The sequence below is a fragment of the Clytia hemisphaerica genome, unplaced genomic scaffold (assembly GCF_902728285.1).
Source record: "Clytia hemisphaerica strain Z4C2 unplaced genomic scaffold, Clytia hemisphaerica genome assembly, whole genome shotgun sequence".
Lineage (NCBI taxonomy): Eukaryota > Metazoa > Cnidaria > Hydrozoa > Leptothecata > Clytiidae > Clytia > Clytia hemisphaerica.
In genome coordinates this window covers 70,010-89,189 of record NW_027103525.1, presented here as the reverse complement: position 1 = coordinate 89,189, position 19,180 = coordinate 70,010, and the positions used below count along the sequence as shown (strand labels likewise).

At 37.1% G+C, this 19,180-nt stretch overlaps 2 protein-coding genes across 3 annotated transcripts in view; one reads left to right on the top strand and one right to left on the bottom strand.

Annotated features, from left to right (window-relative positions):
* Nucleotides 1-512: 512 nt before the first annotated feature.
* On the top strand, nt 513-4,489 carry LOC136799401 (G2/mitotic-specific cyclin-B-like). Of its 2 annotated transcripts, none has more exons than XM_067056113.1 (7): nt 513-627; nt 1,304-1,432; nt 2,128-2,391; nt 2,780-2,938; nt 3,147-3,383; nt 3,519-3,665; nt 3,832-4,489. In XM_067056113.1, exons 1-7 carry the CDS (start codon nt 601-603, stop codon nt 4,048-4,050), a joined length of 1,182 nt encoding a protein of 393 aa, XP_066912214.1. In that variant the 5' UTR covers nt 513-600; the 3' UTR covers nt 4,051-4,489. The 2 variants fall into 2 exon arrangements, with proteins under 2 accessions (XP_066912214.1, XP_066912215.1); XM_067056114.1 differs by having other exon boundaries at nt 2,131-2,391; nt 3,832-4,135.
* Nucleotides 4,490-12,790: 8,301 nt separating this feature from the next.
* LOC136799400 (uncharacterized) overlaps nt 12,791-19,180 on the bottom strand; it is a 26,422-nt gene continuing 20,032 nt past the window's right edge. The window contains exons 16-20 of the mRNA XM_067056112.1: nt 18,689-18,770; nt 18,116-18,244; nt 17,236-17,286; nt 16,849-16,905; nt 12,791-12,964 (exon numbers count right to left, since the gene is read on the bottom strand). Coding sequence (XP_066912213.1) covers nt 12,920-12,964; nt 16,849-16,905; nt 17,236-17,286; nt 18,116-18,244; nt 18,689-18,770 — 364 coding nt within the window. The 3' untranslated portion in view covers nt 12,791-12,919. The remainder of the gene's footprint in view (nt 12,965-16,848; nt 16,906-17,235; nt 17,287-18,115; nt 18,245-18,688; nt 18,771-19,180) is intronic.

Sequence of the window (19,180 nt, the reverse complement as noted above, 5' to 3'; positions counted from 1 at the left end):
AAATTAATAAAAATCTAGAAACCAAAAACAAACTTTTGAATGCGCCATTTTGTTTCCCCCAAAATCAAAAGCTTTTCTCCGTGCTCTTGTCACTCTGATCGTAGGTAGTATAGCTTTATCTTACAGAACATAGAAAGCGTGATGTGAATAGGAGAACAACTTTGGTTTGGTGAATCTTTAGGTATTTAGAAACGCGGTTTTGAGAATCAACCCGCGTTTGATCTCAGAATGAAAGTCCAGGGGGTATATAGTTTATCTTTTATTTATTATCTTTAGTTTAAAGACTTTTAATTGAAAAAAAATCTTCTTGTGTGCCATTAGATTATATGATAGTAAAAGAAAATTTACAAATTTTTGATAAAAATCTTTCATTAACAGCAATTTTTTATGAACGATAAAGAAAAATCACCTCCCGGATTATTGACGTTGTGTTGATTGGTTACTGCTCATTATCCAATCAACGAATTCGAAGCGGCCTGTTCAAAATATTCATAAAAATCGGGCTGTCATAATCAAAATACGTTGCTTGTGTGTACATTGACCTTGTACATCAAAAACCTGTGAAGAATTACCTTACTGAACCTTCAAACCATCATAAAAATGGCTGCATTACACAGACGAGCACTTGTAAGTAGATACATTTAACTTTTTGATGCACGATTTTTGACGTTTCATAGAATTTTTTATTAGTTCCAGAGCTATTGTATGTTTGTTCTATCATATTTGAAAATATCTGAGTTGTACACTCTATTTGTCTAATTATGGAAACAAATGGCATTAGTCTCACCTACCTAGTGTTTCAAGATCCGAACTTAACAGTGTAAAATGTTTTTTGAATATGTCCATTTTATTAAATAAAGGTTGGGATCAGGCTGGATCTTGACCTGAATTTTGTTGCCGGCTCGTAAAAAATATTTTATAGTTCCTGTCACCTGATCAACCCTGATTTTCAGCCCTGGGTTGGGGGGTACTAGGTATTTTTACGGTACACATGTATTTTTACAACCGCTGCAATGCAAACAGAGCAATTTTTTGGATGGCTGCCTAAGAGATGTTGAATACCATGTGATCAACTATTGCCAAAAACAGCAATTTTCATTTATTTTCTGCTGACTTTGCATTTCGTCGTAAAGTATTTCCCTCTTCGGCAACATTATTTGCTGATAAAAGAGCAATTTAAATGATATTTTTGTCTAAAACAGTGACTCTAAAATACTCCACGGTAAGGTTTGGTTAGCTGTATATTGACATTTCCAACACTTTCTTACCTGGAGAGAATATATTTGAATAATTTATTTTCCAGGACAACCTCCGAAGTGAGAATGCAACATTAAAACAAGGACAAGTTAAAGCAACCAAAAACACTTTAAATCGACCAGCTCTTGCAAATATTTCTAATATTCAACGAAGACCTGCACTAGGAACCAAGAAGGTATGTATTTCAAAATATATTTCACTTCTCAAATTATGTAAACTAACACATACCTTCCAAAAAGTTGAAGAAGGGGGAGGTCAGAAATCTTTATGAAAAAGGGGGGATAGCAAGGAAGGGGGGACAGTTTAAGAAGGGGGGCTTACATATATATTGTAGAATATTTTCAAGCATTGGTTATAAAATTTGGTTAGGGGATGCCAAGAAGGGGATCAGACCCCTTTCCGCACTTATGTAAGATAATGTTCGACAAACAGTTTCATACTATTCCATTAATTGAATCATGACCAAAAGGGACATTTCACCCAGTTCTGCCCAGTTGACAAAGTAAATTCTTTCACTTTGACAATTGCACAGTTTCTATGAAACATGTCAGGCCATTTTCTAGAAAGACAAGGAAGCGTCAGCTTGGAACCAAAAAGGGCACTTTTTCTGGTGATTTTCTAACAAAACTAATTACTACTAATTTCCACATATTTGTAACTTTTTGTTGGGGCAGCGTCTGATAATCGGACCCTTAAAAGGCATAAAAAATGTTATAAAACTCTTCAGTGATTGCCTTTCCATTATTAAAGCTTGAATATTTGGACGGGTCACAGGCAAGAAGCAACAAAAATTATATAAAAAAATAAAAAATGGCCTGCATGATTTATAAGACAGTGCTTGATTGAAATTGTCTTAACTCTTTTTTTCAGAAGGATGAACATAAAGAGATAACAAAAGGTCTCACTAGACATAAGGCATCAACACATCTCACAGCTACTGAGAAAAAGGATGTCTTCATTTTCCAAGATGATAGTGAAGAAGAAACAAGACAATTTGAGAATGATCAAATAGCAAAACTGACAGAACAAATGGCAGAGATTGATGTTGAAGATATTGATGCTGATGATTTGACCAACCCCTCACTCTGTGCAGAATATGTTAAAGATATCTACAAATATATGCATGTCCTTGAGGTAAGTATTTTACTATATGCACCCTTCACAAGATTCTAAATGAATTGCTGTTAAGAATTATTGTTCTATGTGACTATTCAAGTGATTCAAAGGACATGAAATTCTTAATATGTTACCTTCAAATTGCTGGCTTTTTTCTTTGTTATCAGCAAAGTGTTCAATGGGCAAGCCTATTTTCTTTAAATACGATTTTGACGTCAAACTGTCTTCCACCTTCTGGTTGCAATTGATGGATTGCCTGGCTGAATAAAAGTATTGCCAGTAAGATGCTGATAGATTTGCTTGTATTAGTTGGAAGAATTCTTCACGTGGTTAAAATCCCTTGGAGATTCAAATCATATAACTTTATTGCTTGCCAGTCTTATATTTTGGTTATCTAATTTTTCAGAAAAAACTTCAACCTAAAGATTACATGTCACGTCAAACGAATATCAATAAAAAGATGAGAAGCATTTTAGTTGACTGGCTCATTCAAGTACAATCCAGATTTAGACTCCTCCAAGAAACTTTATATTTGACAATCTACACAATCGACAGATTTCTTGCTGTAAGTCTATTTTTTCTTCATAAGTTGCATAGCAAGTGCCCAAAAACAATTCCAAAGTTAATTCAAAAAGATAATTTTATTGCTTGTATTTTGTACATTAAACTCTATGTTAAGAACGGAAGTTGAATTGGATCAAACATTGTGTTTATAGATAATATCTTTCAAGCTTTTTTACTTAAAATCCCTTTCCATATTATCATATTATCAGAAATGTGATGTCAGTCGATCAGAACTTCAACTGGTTGGTGTGACAGCTATGCTTATTGCATCCAAATATGAAGAAATGTATGCTCCCGAAATCGGTGACTTTGTTTACATCACAGACAATGCATATTCCAAGGTGAAAATCAGAGCAATGGAACAGAAAATGTTGAAAGCTTGTGAATTCGACTTCAGCAACCCACTTGCCCTGCATTTCCTGAGAAGAAATTCAAAGGCTGGAGCTGTAAGTATATAGTATAGATTTGCTTGATATACATGAACTCAGGCATTATATTGTCCTACTGGAGACGGTCATAGTTTTCTTAACAACGTAGTAAAGTCCATACATTTTCTCAACTTTTCTTTTCACAACAAACAGGTTGATGCCACAAAACACACAATGGCAAAATATTTAATGGAATTAACACTAGTTGACTATGATATGGCAACTTTGTTACCGTCACAAATCGCTGCAGCTGCCAGCTACTTATCCACACAATTACTGGACAAAGAGAAGGCTGAATGGGTAAGACTTTCCTTTTCCATTTTAGAGCAGCGTTTCTTGTTTTTCCCACAGGGGCAAACCTGGAAACCAAACTGCTACAGGTCCAAGGTCTAAGTCGGGCATAAATTGATTTTCACAATAGTCGATTATTTCAATGTGATATTACAAATCTTTATTTTCTTTATAGACTCCAACGTTAGCACACTATAGCACTTATTCAGAAGCAGCCATCTTCCCAATCGTTTGTCAAATGGCTAAGCTTGTGTTGACCATGAACATGGAAGGTTCGAAATATCAAGCAGTCAAAAGTAAATACGCTGAAAGCAAATTTATGAAAATTAGCCGATACCCTGTACTGGTTGGACCTTACATGCGCGAATTGGCAGACCAAGTCGACAATGCTTGAACCTTAAGATACTGGGATGGATTTTAAATGAGCTTTTTTATTTATGGAAATTGCTTTAACAGATCTCAGCAGATCTTCAGTTTTATTTTGAGAAGAGGGGTAAGTATTTCACTCCTTGGAAGTAGTGGGCACTTAAACATAACTCTAAACGTCAAACTTAGTCTCTATGACACTTTGTTGTATATTTTGTACATCCAATATGAATCCGATAATTGACAATTACTGAACTCAAACATTAAATCATTCTTGCTAAATAAATACGGCCCATTTTCACCTTTCTGTTGGCCTGGCTGCACTTGGTATTACTTAGTATTTAACAAAAATGTAAATATGATATAAAAGTTCAGGTAGTATTTTTTATCCGTATGATGAACACCTTTTGTAAATAGATTCTTTTGAAAACATATTTTATTGAAAGAAAAAATAACACAAATTAAAATTTGATAATATTCAGCATTTGCTTAATTTAGTCCATGTTTCACAGAATGTAGTTGCCCCCACAGGGAAGCAGTTAACGTCCACACTTCAGACAGGCAATATCAAAATTCATTGCCGTAGAGAAAAAGTTGTTTGTTTTGGAGAGTAGAGTTAGTCTGATTTTAGTCGCTCTTTGGGATTCTTTTATTCGTCAAAATGTTCTTCCTTTTGATATTTGTGTTTTCAAGCTAATCATCTTTTAAGAAAATTTGGCCCCTCGAAGTCGAAGTGTCTGTATATTGGCTAGGCCTGTAGACTTAGAAAATCTCTAAAACCTATTATCATCTTGATAATTGAATATCGAATCTTAGATTGGACTACTAAGTCATTAAATTTAAATTATGATTTTAGTTTATAAAAATTTGTCCGCTTTTTTTGGGACACACTGCACTGCCATAAGATCGCACCAGTATGAAACATAGTTTAGAAATGACAACTTAATTACTCAATTTTTCCCTCGGATTTATTAGGCGCCTTGTGATTGTCTTCCTTTCATTAACTTTTTATAGCGATTATACATAAGAGGTGGTAAATACTCACTACACGTTTTTTTTATAAGAAACTTAACTTTGCTCTACTCCTTATTACATAGAAAATTTTGAACTTTTTGCCCCTTGAAAGATCAAAATTTGGTCAAATTAGTCCCAGTAAGGTACATTATTTTCAAATCCACTTATTCTCAGCCTGAGCGGATTAAGTTCAGTTTTATCAAGGACACTTGTATAGCGTAGCTGGACTGAGCACAAATTTATTTTCTTTGAACCATGTGTGTCGTCGTGATAATAGATATTGTCTTTCTTTGACCAATAAGAGGTCGTTCCTCATGTTTTTTCAATCAATCAGAAATACTTTTTAATAAAAGTACTTAACAATGAAAAACCATCGTCAGACAGATGGATTTTGCACGGAAAGTTTTTTTTTATGAAATTCCTTTGACATGCCAAAACAACAATCGAACAATTACTTTATAATGAGTTTTATCACACCTTTATACAATCAAATTATTAAAAAAGAGAGAATTCTCTTTCTCGTGAATGATGTTTAGATTTTGCTTTTAGCAGCTGTAGTATGATGTAGTCTGTTCCTTGTTCGACATCTTGCTATAGCCATTATAAGATTTGGGTACTTCGGTGAAAGTTTAGGCGAGTTTAGGCTATTTTTTACTCGTTTTTTCTTCGTCATTTTCAACTTCAACCTTCTAAGAGTTGTTTAAAATATTTATTACACCTTGAAATAACTTACGTAATTTACAATTTAACTTTTTCGAAGGACCCTTTTTTCAAGGTTTTTGGCTTATAAATTGATCAAACTTATATTTTATTTTAAAAATCTTCATTCAAGATAAAGTCAAATATAAAATCTTGCGAAAAAGTCCCTTATGAAAACTAATAAACTTTGCAACAACTAATTATTTCAATTAATTTGAAAAAAATATTCTCAACCGCTGACCAGGGTTTGCGGATTCACTGTATCCTATCAAATGAAAATGATAGTTTTTCAAAATATTAATCGACATTTCATTTGTAAATAAGTGTGGGGTTGAAAATTTTGCTTATTTTCTGAATTCACCCCCCACTGATATATAAAGTCGGGCAATTTTAGAACCAAGTGATTCTTCTTTGCAAAATTAACAAGACAAATTGTGGGTTAAACTAAAGTTCAAAGGGTTGGAAAGTATCGAAAAGTAAGCTCTGGAGGGAGCAGAGCGAGCGGTACGGTACACTTCTCAACACGGAAACGTAGTTTTATCATTATCAGGGGGGGTCGGGGTCAAAAATCCGAAGCACGGAGGCCGTCGTTCAATTCATAGAGGTCGCCGTAGAAATCATCGATGTCGTCGTCTATTACATAGAGGTCGTGAGCGGACTATAGAGGTCGTAGTGGGTCGTAGTGTAAAATTCAACATTTTAAGATCTGGTCTTTGATTTATAACATTAAGGTCTGGAAAATAAACGAAGGTCTGGAAGATGACAAAATTTCCGTCTAGCATATAATCATATTATAGAGGTCGTCGTCCAACAGTAGAGGTCGTCGTTCAATCATAGAGGTCGTCGTTCAACCGTAGAGGTCGTCGTTCAAACGTAGAGGTCGTCGTTCAACCGTAGAGGTCGTCGTTCAAACGTGAGGTCGTCGTTCAAACGTAGAGGTCGTCGTTCAAACGTAGAGGTCGTCGTTCAAACGTAGAGGTCGTCGTTCAACCGTAGATCCATTCGTTGTCATCTAACCAGTCGTAATCTTTACCGAGTTTATGTATGTGTGTTTTTCAGCGACGGAGACGGTAAGGTTCTAATTTGATAATAGATCCTGACCAGGTTTACTTAGTCTGTATTTTCTTCAGTGCATATATATGACTTTATTATATTCTAGTTCTATGAAGTTTTTTTTTTTTTCCATTTGATGTTTAATTATTTTCAATTAATTTAATTTAGATAGTTGATAGCGCACTTATTTATGTCAAAATACTGGTCGTGTTTTGCAAGGTCCAGTACACTTTTACACAGCCTTCGGTGTTGCAATCTATGCAAGTTTTACTCATTCTATCTTACGCTCTGTCGTGATTCTATCTCACCGAGTTCTTAGATCTATTTTGTCGCTTACTTTACCTCTAGCCACCAATAGTACTTGAACCTTAGTCTAGTCTAGCTTATAACATTATGTTAGTATTTTTTTTTTTTAATATATTCGTTAATTTTTTATAATAGCACACGTTGCGATGGCCTCAGCTAGCATACTCAGATACTCGGATTTGTTTAGGTTTTAGTCTAGCTCTATCACTATTCACATTTTACCCCTTATACTTCTTAATCCTAATCATTTTATTCGTCATACTAGCCCACCGCTTCGTCCCTATCTGCTTGTCCGCATACGGCCCCAATTTTTCTTCAGTATACTACCAGGTTATTTTACAATTTTTTTCTAGACATTGCACATATATTATATACAGAATTTTCAGGTGAAGAGCCAAATGTAAATTTTGGAAATGCCAGAAATATATCATTATTATTCGGTGTATATTTTCGTAATGATATTCGATAATGCACTATGTATAAAAGTTTTCCTTCTATTTATAATAGATAAGGTACGCTTTTTAAAAGAAATATATATATAATATAATAGTTTTTCTTAATGATTTCAGAGCAAGCAAAAAAAAGAAAAACTATGCGAAATAAAAGCTTCAAATCACCCCTACTTGCCGAAGAATTTTTCTTTCCTCGTAGGGTAGAAAAGTTTGTCGCTTTTCAGGATGTTCTGGAAACGAAGAAATTTCGGATTGTATGACCTAGTTTTGGTTTGATTTAGATTGAGATAGACCTAAAGATTGTGCAACAGAGATTTGTCAGGCATGGCAAGGTTGCGTAAGATCTTAGCAAACAGCTAAAACTAATTCATAATATAATATAATGGAAAAAATAAAAGTTAAAATTAAAGGTGTCGTATTTTGAAAATTTGTTTAATCTTGATCGAGGTTGTGGAGTTAATAATGGGTCAGCTTCAATTGCCAATAAATTTCCTTTCAGAAAATCTATTGCTTCCCGAAGTGTCCCATGTGAGAATTTAAACTCAAGTAAATTTAGATAGAAGATATAGAAACTAAAACAAAATTTCGAGTCAATCCACGATCAAAAGGTCCAGATATACAACCGTTTGATGGATGATCCCCAATCCATCCCTCCCTGGTTCACTTCCGGCAGGACAACACTCATACCAAAGAAACCTCAAACTGAAATTCCGTCCAACTACCGCCCCATCACATGTCTTCCCATCACATACAAAATTATGACCAGCATCATCACGAAACGTATGAAAACCCACCTAACTACATTCGACTTAATTCCCGAAGAACAAAAGGGTGGGATCTCAGGTAACCAAGGGACAGTAGACCAACTCTTAATTGACAACATGATCCTGGAGAATGCAAGAAAATCAAAACGCAACCTATCGACAGCCTGGATTGATTATCGAAAAGCTTTTGATTCTGTCCCGCATGACTGGCTAAAAAGATCTCTCCAGATACACAAATTTCCTGAGAAACTCATCAACTTCTTCACCACCACCATGACCAAATGGAAGACCACCCTCAACATCTCAACGCAAGACACTACCGTATCTTCCGATCCGATCAACATCCACAACGGTATCTTCCAAGGTGATTGTCCTTCTGGGTTAAACTTTGTCATAAGCCTGTTACCTCTATCGTGGCTCATCAAGAGAGCGTCGATCGGCTACGCTATAGGTCCCAGAAACAATCGTACCGTAGTCAGTCATCTTCTATTCATGGACGACCTAAAGCTCTATGCGAACTGCGATGAAAGACTTCAAGACCTTCTCGAAATTGTATCCATGTTCAGCAATGATATTTGTATGAGTTTCGGTTTGGATAAATGTAATACATTGTCGATAAGAGGAGGAAAGCTGACAAAAGGGAATGACATCACCCTCCACACCGAGGAAACCATCAAAGCTCTTGATCTCCGCGAACAGTACAAGTATCTTGGTATGCTTCAATCGAACACAATTGACAAAAAGAATATGAGAAATAAATTTCGAACAGAATACTTTCAACGGGTGAAGAAGATCTTAAAATCATCCCTCAATAGTAAAAACACTATTCAAGCCATAAATACGTACGCAATACCGGCATTTTCTTACGGATTCCAAGTCCTTGACTGGTCAGTTACCGAACTGGAAGAGGTTGACCGAGAAACGAGAAACACCTTACGTCAATATCATATGCTCCACCTCAACAGCGACGTTGACCGAGTATACATCAGTCGAAAACAAGGAGGCAGAGGTCTACTCAACATCACAGACCTTTACAAGAACCAGATCATCCAGTACAGCAGATATCTAAAGAACTCCACAGAACGTCTTATTGTGCTAGTATCGACGTCACAAACATCCAAAGGTGCAAAGTCCATCCATCAAAAAGCCGAAACATACCTCAGGGAACTCAACATCGACGAAGAACAATCACAACAACTCAACAACCAACAACTGAAAACCCGCGTCAAAACCATCCGTACCAATCAAAAAATCCAAACCGTCAAATCCAAACCTATGCATGGCCAATTCTTCAACACACTAGAACAACCCCACATCGACAAAACCGCATCCCTTTCATGGCTACGATCTTCCACACTCAAACGAGCAACAGAATCCACCATCTGCGCAATTCAAGAAAACGCCATCACAACCAAATACACCAAAAAACACATCCACAAAACATCAAATGACGATACCTGCAGAGCCTGTAAAACCAAACCTGAAACCATCCACCACGTCATCTCTGGATGCCCTATCCTCGCACCTACCAAATACACCCAACGACATGACAACGTCTGCCGCTACATCCACCTCCTACTAGCCGAAAAATACCAATTCATCGAACCAACAACCACTAAATGGTACCAATATGATCCCGAACCTATCCTCGAAAACGATAACGTTAAAATCCTCTGGAATTTCCCAGTACAAACGGACAGACGCGTCACCCACAACAAACCCGATATCATATACCTAAATAAACAATCTCGAGACATCCAACTAATAGATATAGCGGTACCACTTGATTCCAACATCGCACGAAAACGAAACGAAAAGGTTACGAAATATGTAGACTTGTCAATAGAGGTAAAACAACTTTGGAATGGTCGGAAAGTCAACACCATACCAATCGTCATTGGAGCTTTAGGATCGATCCATGAAAACTTTCAAAAACTTATTGAACAAAAAATGGACTTAAAAATCAATGTTAATGAAATGCAAAAGATTGTTCTTTGGGAACATCCAATATTTCTAGACATTTTTTCTCGGCCGACTTTTGAAATCGTTCATAGTCAAATTCTTAATCTAACGATGAAATATTTTATAAACTTTTGCCACCACTATAAAATTCTATAATTTTTAAATTGAAATTCCTGAATTCTCCAGCCTGATATTAACGTAAATTCCATTAAGGGATGCCTAGAAAAGCAGTAAATTTTTGATGCATTCATAAATTTATTGGCAAGTAAAGGTGACCCATAAATCTTTTGACAAATTTTAACAAGCCTATTTAACAATATGATATCTACTAATATATTAGAACGTTTATTGTCATATTTAAAATATCTCAAATAGAATTTATTATTATTATTATTATTATTATTATTATTATTATTATTGTACTGGCTGTACTATTTGGACTTCGGTTGGATTACTCGGACTTCGGTATTTTTTGGTTGGATTATTGGGACCGATGGCTGGATTATGTGGACTTGGTTGGATTATCAAGACTTCAGCTTTTGGTTGGATTATTAGGATTTTTATACCCGGGTATAATTTTTTACGGATTATTAGGACTTCGAAATAATAGAATAATAAGACCCAAACGGGCCTTTCCAACTTTGAAAATATGGATTTTCGGACCTACAAAGACTCCCTAAAATTGACCTTCTCTTGTGTCTTCTGTTGCCAGATTTTCTTATGGTTTGCCTTAGTTTTCTCAGATTATCGTCACGAACTACCCGGTCAACTATTACAGAGCTTCATTTTAGAAGAAAAGAAATTTCAGCAAATCAATGGCTAAAAAATTGCATCGGCATATGTGCTAAATTTTTCTATTTTTTGCACAATACTGTACTTGCCCAAAAAGTGATACAATACCCCGTTTCGGACAAATGCCTACTACTACTGTATCTTCTTTGGTCATTTTTGGTTGTTTTAGCTCTACTTTAAAGTGCTGTAACTTTTTATCTAAGAAAGTTACATTTTTTTCATATTCATTTTTCAAAAATCTTTTACATTAGTCTCCTTTAAAATATCTTTCTTATGCTGTATAACTTTTTAATATAGTACAAGTAGGTCTGATGAAATGTTAAAAAGTAAAGTGTCCACATACTTTTGAGACAGACTTTAGAGGCTTAAAGATTAAATTTTATCGAAAAAAGTCACCCTTGGAGAGTCGATTTTCGAAAAACTTTCTACACTTAGAGGTGCTTGTGAAAAACCGACCCTTATCGTTTGCACATCCTGCACCCATTTTTGTCTAAGAAAGAAAGGAATCCTTTTTAATAATACAATAATTGGCATTACGTGAAATCAGGAGTTTAAGCAGTTCAAATATTTGGTCAATGCATTTTTCAAGTTACATCTTCATCTCAAATTCAAAAACGTCTTCTTATTTAATAATGTATTATATAACAAAAGCAAGGAAAAAATGCCTCATTCAAGTTAGTGATACCAGTAAATTATCTTTATAGGAAATATCTTTTATTTTCTTTGAATATGTCTCCATTCGTTAAAATTACATGAACCTGAATAATTCTTTAAATAAATTCAAATATGTTATATACAAAACATTTTATTTTTCATAAATAATATATATAGGGCCAACTGTAATGGCAATAAACAAATTCATACATACATTGGCAAAATGCGAAAAAATAAATTGATAAATCCAGGTAAATCTTATACTCTTAGGTGCCAAATAAACGGTCCCCCCGCTTGTTAATTTTTCGAAAATTTTCCAACCCCCCCGGACCTTATCAGGACCCCCCCCGTTTATTAATTTTAAAGAATATTTTCAGTTGGCTAAAAGAAGTCCCCTTATTTTGCTCCAAAAAGCCTGATTTTAGCCTATATTTACCTTATTTTTGGGTTTTCATAAGTACAATTTCCAACCCCCCGGCAATTAGGTCCCCCCCGTTTATTGAAATTTCAAAAATTTTCAAACCCCCCCGTTTATTCGAACCCCACCATTTATTTGGCACCTAAGAGTACACTTATAAGAACCAGTAAATTTTGGCTCAGGGTTGGCTGTTTCGAATTCATTAGGCTTAAATGTTTTTACGATGTTCTTAATACGTTTATTTCTTCCATTAAGAGTTTAAAATCTGTTAAAATCAGTACTTTCTTCGTAACCTCTGAAATCTAAGGCTCGTTAAATTGTTCTTAGGTTTTAGCTAAAATTCAGCCTCGTGTTCTCATAAAATTGCTCTTATAATAAAAAGCGTGTGCTTACATTTACAGCATAGTGACTTCCTGAACGAAAAAGGTTGAAAGAAACAAAACATGAAATGAAACAAAAATAAATTAAGGTTAAATTGTAAGCTTTTGAAAAGAGAAACAAATTTAGAATAATGAGAAATTACTGAAAAAAAATTTCGTACACTTTTCAAAATTCAGCGAGTCGAGAAAAAATTAGACAAATTCTACTGTAAAATCCTCAAAATTTATGCGAAATTTTATGACTCGCATACTTAACATTTCCATCTGTTTACATAATGAGTTTTGAGGATTTTACTTTATATAAAAATGTTTCCTCTTTTTTTGGGGACATCCTGTATATCATACAATCTTTAGTAACAAAATATCACATTTTTCATATTTCAAAGGGTCTTTGAAAAAATATTTAGTCCAGATCAATGGATACTGTAAAGTGTGTTTCGTCACAAGTCTGTTGAAAGAGAGAAAATGAATCATAAAAGTCGTGTTTGATAGTTAAATTTAGTCGCATTTTTACGTTCTCATTTAAATGTATCCCGTGACGGGTGTTCATTGTGGCGCACCTAATGTTGCAAAATTATATCATCTTGGCTTTCAATAAATTAGCTCTCGCTTCGATCAAAACGAAATTCTCGAAATTCTACCCTGAACTCACTTTTTTCGCTTAGATAAACTCACTTTTTTCGCTTTGAGGCCCATATCTCGTTAGGGACCCTTCGGAATGTATTTTGGACTTGGCTGAAGGTGTACGTCACTGCCAAGTGGTTTACGAGTCACGTCTCACTGCTTTCCATCACACCTGGGGCTCCGAGCTGGTCTGGTATTAGTTTTGACCCCCCCCCCCTTAACAGCCTTTCCCTGAACTTTTCAGGACTTCGGACCACTTTTTTTGGAATCTACACAAAAAAACATAACATATCAATACTTGGTCAAAATTTTCCAAGTAGACCTGAACCGGATCGGATTCGATCAGGAGATCCCCAGTGCGTAAACTTTGGACCACTGGGCTAACTTCTGGCCGAGCGCTGGGGTGCGAGGGCTTGTTAATGAGCTCTAAATAGCCCTTAGAGCATTTTTGAGGCTTAGCTAAAGGTGCTAAAGTAAAGCAGCACCACCCAAAAGCATAACATAGCATTACTAACATCACTAGAAGAAAAACCTCCACCTCCGCTCCACGCCACCGGAAGTTCCTAGGCGGTCCCCCATCCAAGTACTATCACGGCCCGACGATGCTTAAATTCCGAGACCTGAAGAGAACGGGTGCTTTCATCCTGGTATGCTTTTTTCTGGCTATTTATATCTTGCTCAGGGCGGAGAAAGCAGTCAGGCAAAGTTCTCCGGTGAGACCGACTAAATAGTCAGGCAAAGTTCACCGATGGGACCGATTGAGCCCTCTACAGGCCCCCGTAGCCCTTCAGACCCCTTCGGATACCCTCTGCCTTGCTTTCCCTCAAAGCCAGCACCCTCCATCAGTCATCCGAAGCCTTTAAAAAGCTTGGAAAGGCGGAAAGGCTTGGAAATTGGGTACCACCGTGGACGGCCCGTGCAGGTCCCGGCTGGTATGCTGGGGGTCTGATCGGTGCTCACTGGTCGGAAAAGATGTGAGAGTACACGTATGAACCGTTGGGGTCCTTTAAAGTTCCTGAAAGTGCCGTCCAAAGCCGGCAAAAATTGCCAAAAATGACCTCCTCAATTGAGGCTGCTACACCCCTATCTCACCAGGAAAAATCGCAGGTGAGACCAATTGAGGCCTCTACAGCCCTCCACAGCCCCCATAGCCCTTTGGACCCTTTCAGATACCCTCTGCCTTGCTCTCCCTCAAAGCCAGCACCCTCCATCAGTGCTCCGAAGTCTTTAAAAGGCTTGGAAAGGTTTGAAAATTGGCGAAAACTGGTCAAAATTGGAAAAAATGACCTCTTTGGGTACCACCGTGGACGACCCCTGGAGGTCCCGGCCGGGGTTCCCAGGAGTTTGATTGGTGCCCACTGGTCAAGGAGGGTGTGAGGGTACACGCCTGCACCGGTGGGGGTCCTTCAAAATTCCTCAAAGCGTCATCAAAAGCCGGCAAAAATTGGCAAAAGTTACCTTCTTTGGATACCACCCCCGGTCAGACCAATTGAGGCCTCTACAAGCCCCCACAGCCTATCACAACCCTTCGGACCCATTCGGATACCCTCTGCCTTGCTTTTCCTCATAGCTAGCACCCTCCATCAGTCATCCGAAGCCTTTATTAGGTTTGGAAAGGCTTGACCATTTGCGAAAACTGGTCAAAATTGGAAAAAACGACTTTCTTTGGGTACCAACGCGGACGGCCCCTGGGGGTCCCTGCCGGGGTTCCAGGATCCCGATTGGTGCCGACTGGTTAGGGGGGATCTGAGGGTACACGCCTGCACCGGTGTGGGTCCTTCAAAATTCCTCAAAGTATCGTCAAAAGCCGGTAAAAATAGTTCTAACTAGCTCCGTGGACCGATTTCGAGACCTCCTGGACAGCGAATGGTCCTCCGAACCTGGGCCGAAAAAGGTGGCACGCATGCTTTGCATATCGACCGAATCGGATGTCTGGGGGGGGTCCTTGGGGTCTCGCTATAAAGGGATTTCCGCATGCCCAAAAACCGCCATTTTGACCCACTGGGAGGCCCTGTCCGGGTCAGGACCGGGCTACCGGGGGTCGAACGGGTCGGGACCGATGCCTTGCGTCCATCCCAGCCCATCAGAACATTAAGGAAGGCTGTCCAGCTTCAAGCGTGCCCTTAAAACCGGAGGTTTAGAAAGTTGCTATTGACGGTTTGCCGGATTCGTTCCAGACTTTCGCCGTGCCTTTGGAAGGCCTAGCCGGGAAAAGCCGGTATAATGCCCCCAAATCGCCAGTCTTTAGACCCGGACTTCTTTTCCACTTTTTGAATTTATTATAACAAGTCTTGGGGGCCTTGCAGAAGCCCCCAAGAGTTCAGAAAGTTGCGAGTTCCGGAGGTTTACCGGGGAGTTCCGGAGGGGTCCAAAAAGTCTGGAACACCCGGATTGGGTCGGGCCACACCCAATGAAGGTGTGGTCCAAATATGAAGCATAACGGACTAGTGGTTGGTGAACTACGGTCGATAGACCGTCCGGCTACTTGACTTCCTTGCCGATTCTATGCTCCACGTCCTACCTGGCTGTGACGTCATTTTAAGGCTTTCAAATATAGACGTGAGTTTGCGGAAAAGGTGAGTTTATCAAAGCAAGAAAGTTGACTTTTATTTAAGCGAAAAAAATGAGTTTATCTAAAAAATGAGTTTATCTAAGCGAAAAAAAGTGAGTTTATCTAAGCGAAAAAATTGAGTTTATCTATGCGAAACAAAGTGAGTTTATCTAAGCGAAAAAGTATTCCATTACTGAGCGAGAATTTCATTTTGATCGAAGCGAAAGCTAATTTATTGAAAGCCAACATGATATAGTTTTGCAACATAAAGCGCCTCATAGTTCATAGCACTATCTGAATATCATTAACTTAACAGTCATTTATTTTTGTCTTTCTTCTGCATAATTTATGCATGAGAAATCAAGTAGCCAAACATGGATGGATTCTATATACGGTCTTTTTAGATATTTCTTCTCGGCGGGAAAATTCGTTACAACGGGCATTTTTCTCCTTTTTCTTTGCGTTTTTGATCATTTTTCGTCAGCTTCGTGAGTTTTTTATATAAAAAAGCAGATAGAAACCACCCCATCTGGCCAGATCGATAATTTATACTATACCTGATTATTCATGCATAAATTACGACGCAAAAGAAAAAATAGCAATAAGTGACGGGACATTGATGTGTTGATTTAGTGCTATGCACAATGGGAAATGTTTAAGGTAATGAATTTTAAAGCTGATATTACAAGGACTGTTTCTATGGGTGCTTTTCCATTTACGGCTTAAACTAACAGGAATAATGAAACTTTTAATAAAGCGATGAATAGCCCAAACTATGTTTCGTATACACAGTCAATACGTCACTTGCAACCAATCAGCTGTTGGGTCCGTGGAAGACATTGCAATGGTGCATATAATGAATACTCTCGGGTACCTAATAGCCGTCCCCCCCCCGCTAATTAATTTTTCGAAAATTTTCCACCCAGGACATTCTTATTCCAACCCCCCCCCCCCCCACTTAAATTTTGAGATTTTTTCCAACCCCCTGCTTATTCCACCCCCCCCCGACTATTAGGTACCCGAGAGTATGAATAGTTTTGGGCTATTCATCATTTTCTTACAAGTTTCGTTAATCTTGTTAGCTTAAGCCGTCAGTGGAAAAACACCCTATGAATTGGTAGAAGTAGTGCTGTAAACGTTAATTTATTTAAAGATACCTTTTTTCGTTTTTTATCTGGTGTTGGCGGGATAACGTCATCATCGATGTTCTTTATCTTTAAGAGAAATAAAACAAAATTTCAGCCCTGCTTGGGAATTACCTTTAATGGAACTTATTTTTACGATGAATAATGAATAAATTCATGTAGAGAACGTAAATATTTTGACAATTTTTGCTCTTTTACTGCTGAAAACGGCCTTTCCATTATAATTTCATTCATTTAACACTGACTATTTTTTCAAAAAATTTGTACGTAATTATGAATTGTACTTCGAGCATGGGTACTGATGGGTAGAAAAAGTGGCAATCTAGTTTAATCACCATTAGAAGCGGTGCCTATAAAGAACAAGTGAGCCATGAACTTAAAAAGCTAATTACTTCTTACCTGGGCCTCGACATCTTCAATCCTGAAAGGTTTTATGCTTTGTTCTTTGGTCTGAAAAAGGAGATAATATTTAGGCTTTCACCAATTACATGTTTTTTTATAAGCATTGCACTTATAAGCATATCTGGGCTCGGATATGGGAAAAATCAAGCATATGCTAAGCATTACCTCGAGCCTACGAAAAAAAGTATTAGTTACTTTGTAGTACAGCTACTTTGTAGTACATCTACTTTCAGCCTGATTTACTATCTTTTGTAAGCATCCTCGAAAAATTTATGTTAAGAATGGTTAAGATATAAGCATCCCTCAAGCATTTTTTCAGCCTTATTGAGCTCTCGACCTAAGCATCTCTGAGCCTGTTTTCGGATTTTTATATGCTTATAAAAAAAACATGTAAGTAAAAGCCCAAAGGGCTAGAAGCGAATATTCAACCTTTCCCAGGCAATAAAAAGTGAAGCCTTTAAGATGCGCGCCGCATTTTTGACATCTAGTGTTTTCTTTGTTTTCAAGTGGAACATTTTTTTCAAAATCGAGCAGTAGATCTTATTTTTAATCCGGCGTTTGTGCGAAAACCAAGCGGTCGGGCACGCAGGCTGCGCATTTTTTATGGAAGATAAATGGTTTCACTTGTAATTATCTAAAGTCTAGCGCTACGGGCGGGATAACCTAAATTCAGTTTTCTCCTCACTTAAAACACAAGGTATTAATTTTCGCGCGTACTAGTTTTAATATTATGAAATGTCCCAAAATCACGAAAAATCTAATGTAAAAGTGGTGTTTTCTGGAAAATTCCATATTTTGATAAGCTACTAGCGAGAGTTTTTATTTTTCAATTACAATCCTATTGTTAAATCAAACATGTAAAAGTATATTTTCAAACCTCTGTTCGCCAGGACAACTTGTTGTTTTGTGTATTTCCGTAATCATATCTCAGCTCTTCTCCTGGCTCGATATTCTTATAAGCAAATAGACACAGGTAGGGTCTGTGTTCTTCCTCTTTGACCTCCACCTAAAGAATATTTAACAAGGTTAGCTATATTCTTTATAAAATTCGAGCCGAAATTCACCATACTTAACTTTGCCTGGTTACTCCAAATTAAACAATGGGCTATTCCAGAAATATTCTGTATCCCCTATGTTGAGGTGTGACCTCCAGAGGGGTCGGGAAAACCAAAAAATACAGGGGGTCTAGTTTTCTGAATGTAAAAATCCAGGGGAGACCCAAAAAAGAGACAAAATCCAAAAAGGAGTCTTGAAAAATCATAAAAAAATCCAGGGTGGGTCCTGAAAAATAGAAATAAAAATCCAGGGTGGTCCTGAAAAATCAAAACAAAATCCAGAGGGCCACCTTTCCGGAAAACGACCTCCTCAACATAGGGGATACGATTTTTTTCGATGTTGGTTTTATAGTATATATACACTACACCTTGTTAAAGGAAAGGAAGAAATATACCTTAATCATTTTACAATTTGCGTGTTTGTGCGGAGAATCGTTTACAAGTCTACACAATCCGTCGGATTTCGTTGCATCAATACTGAAAATAAGAGAATCGATTTGACTTCGAGATTTAAGTGCTAAAAAAGGGAAGCAATTTTTCTCTTGCATTTTCAGCAAGAATGTTTTTCTTTTTTATCAACAAAACAATGATGAAGCCAATTTTAAGTCTACTTAGGACGATATCCTGTCATACTCCCTTTTTGGTAAAAAATAGTTTCTGTCTAAATGCATTGTAAAAGTTGTTTATTTTCGTGGAACTAATTTTAAATGTTGACACAAACTTTGTTGAAAAAAAATTTGCAATAGCTTAAGAGGATTAAATTTCGCGATTTTTTTCAAGAATAATTTAATTTTCGCGGGAGGTATTTTCACGAATCGGCCCTTTTTTGAACGAATTTCTTTCATTTTCCTAGGGGTTTCGGCAAATAACTAGGGTATTAAGCAAAA

Coding starts and splice junctions, on each gene's coding strand:
- LOC136799401 (XM_067056113.1), top strand. CDS start 601: ATGGCTGCATTACACAGACGAGCACTT. Junction 2,939..3,146: donor CAATCGACAGATTTCTTGCT/GTAAGTCTATTT, acceptor TCATATTATCAG/AAATGTGATGTCAGTCGATC. Junction 3,384..3,518: donor GAAATTCAAAGGCTGGAGCT/GTAAGTATATAG, acceptor CACAACAAACAG/GTTGATGCCACAAAACACAC.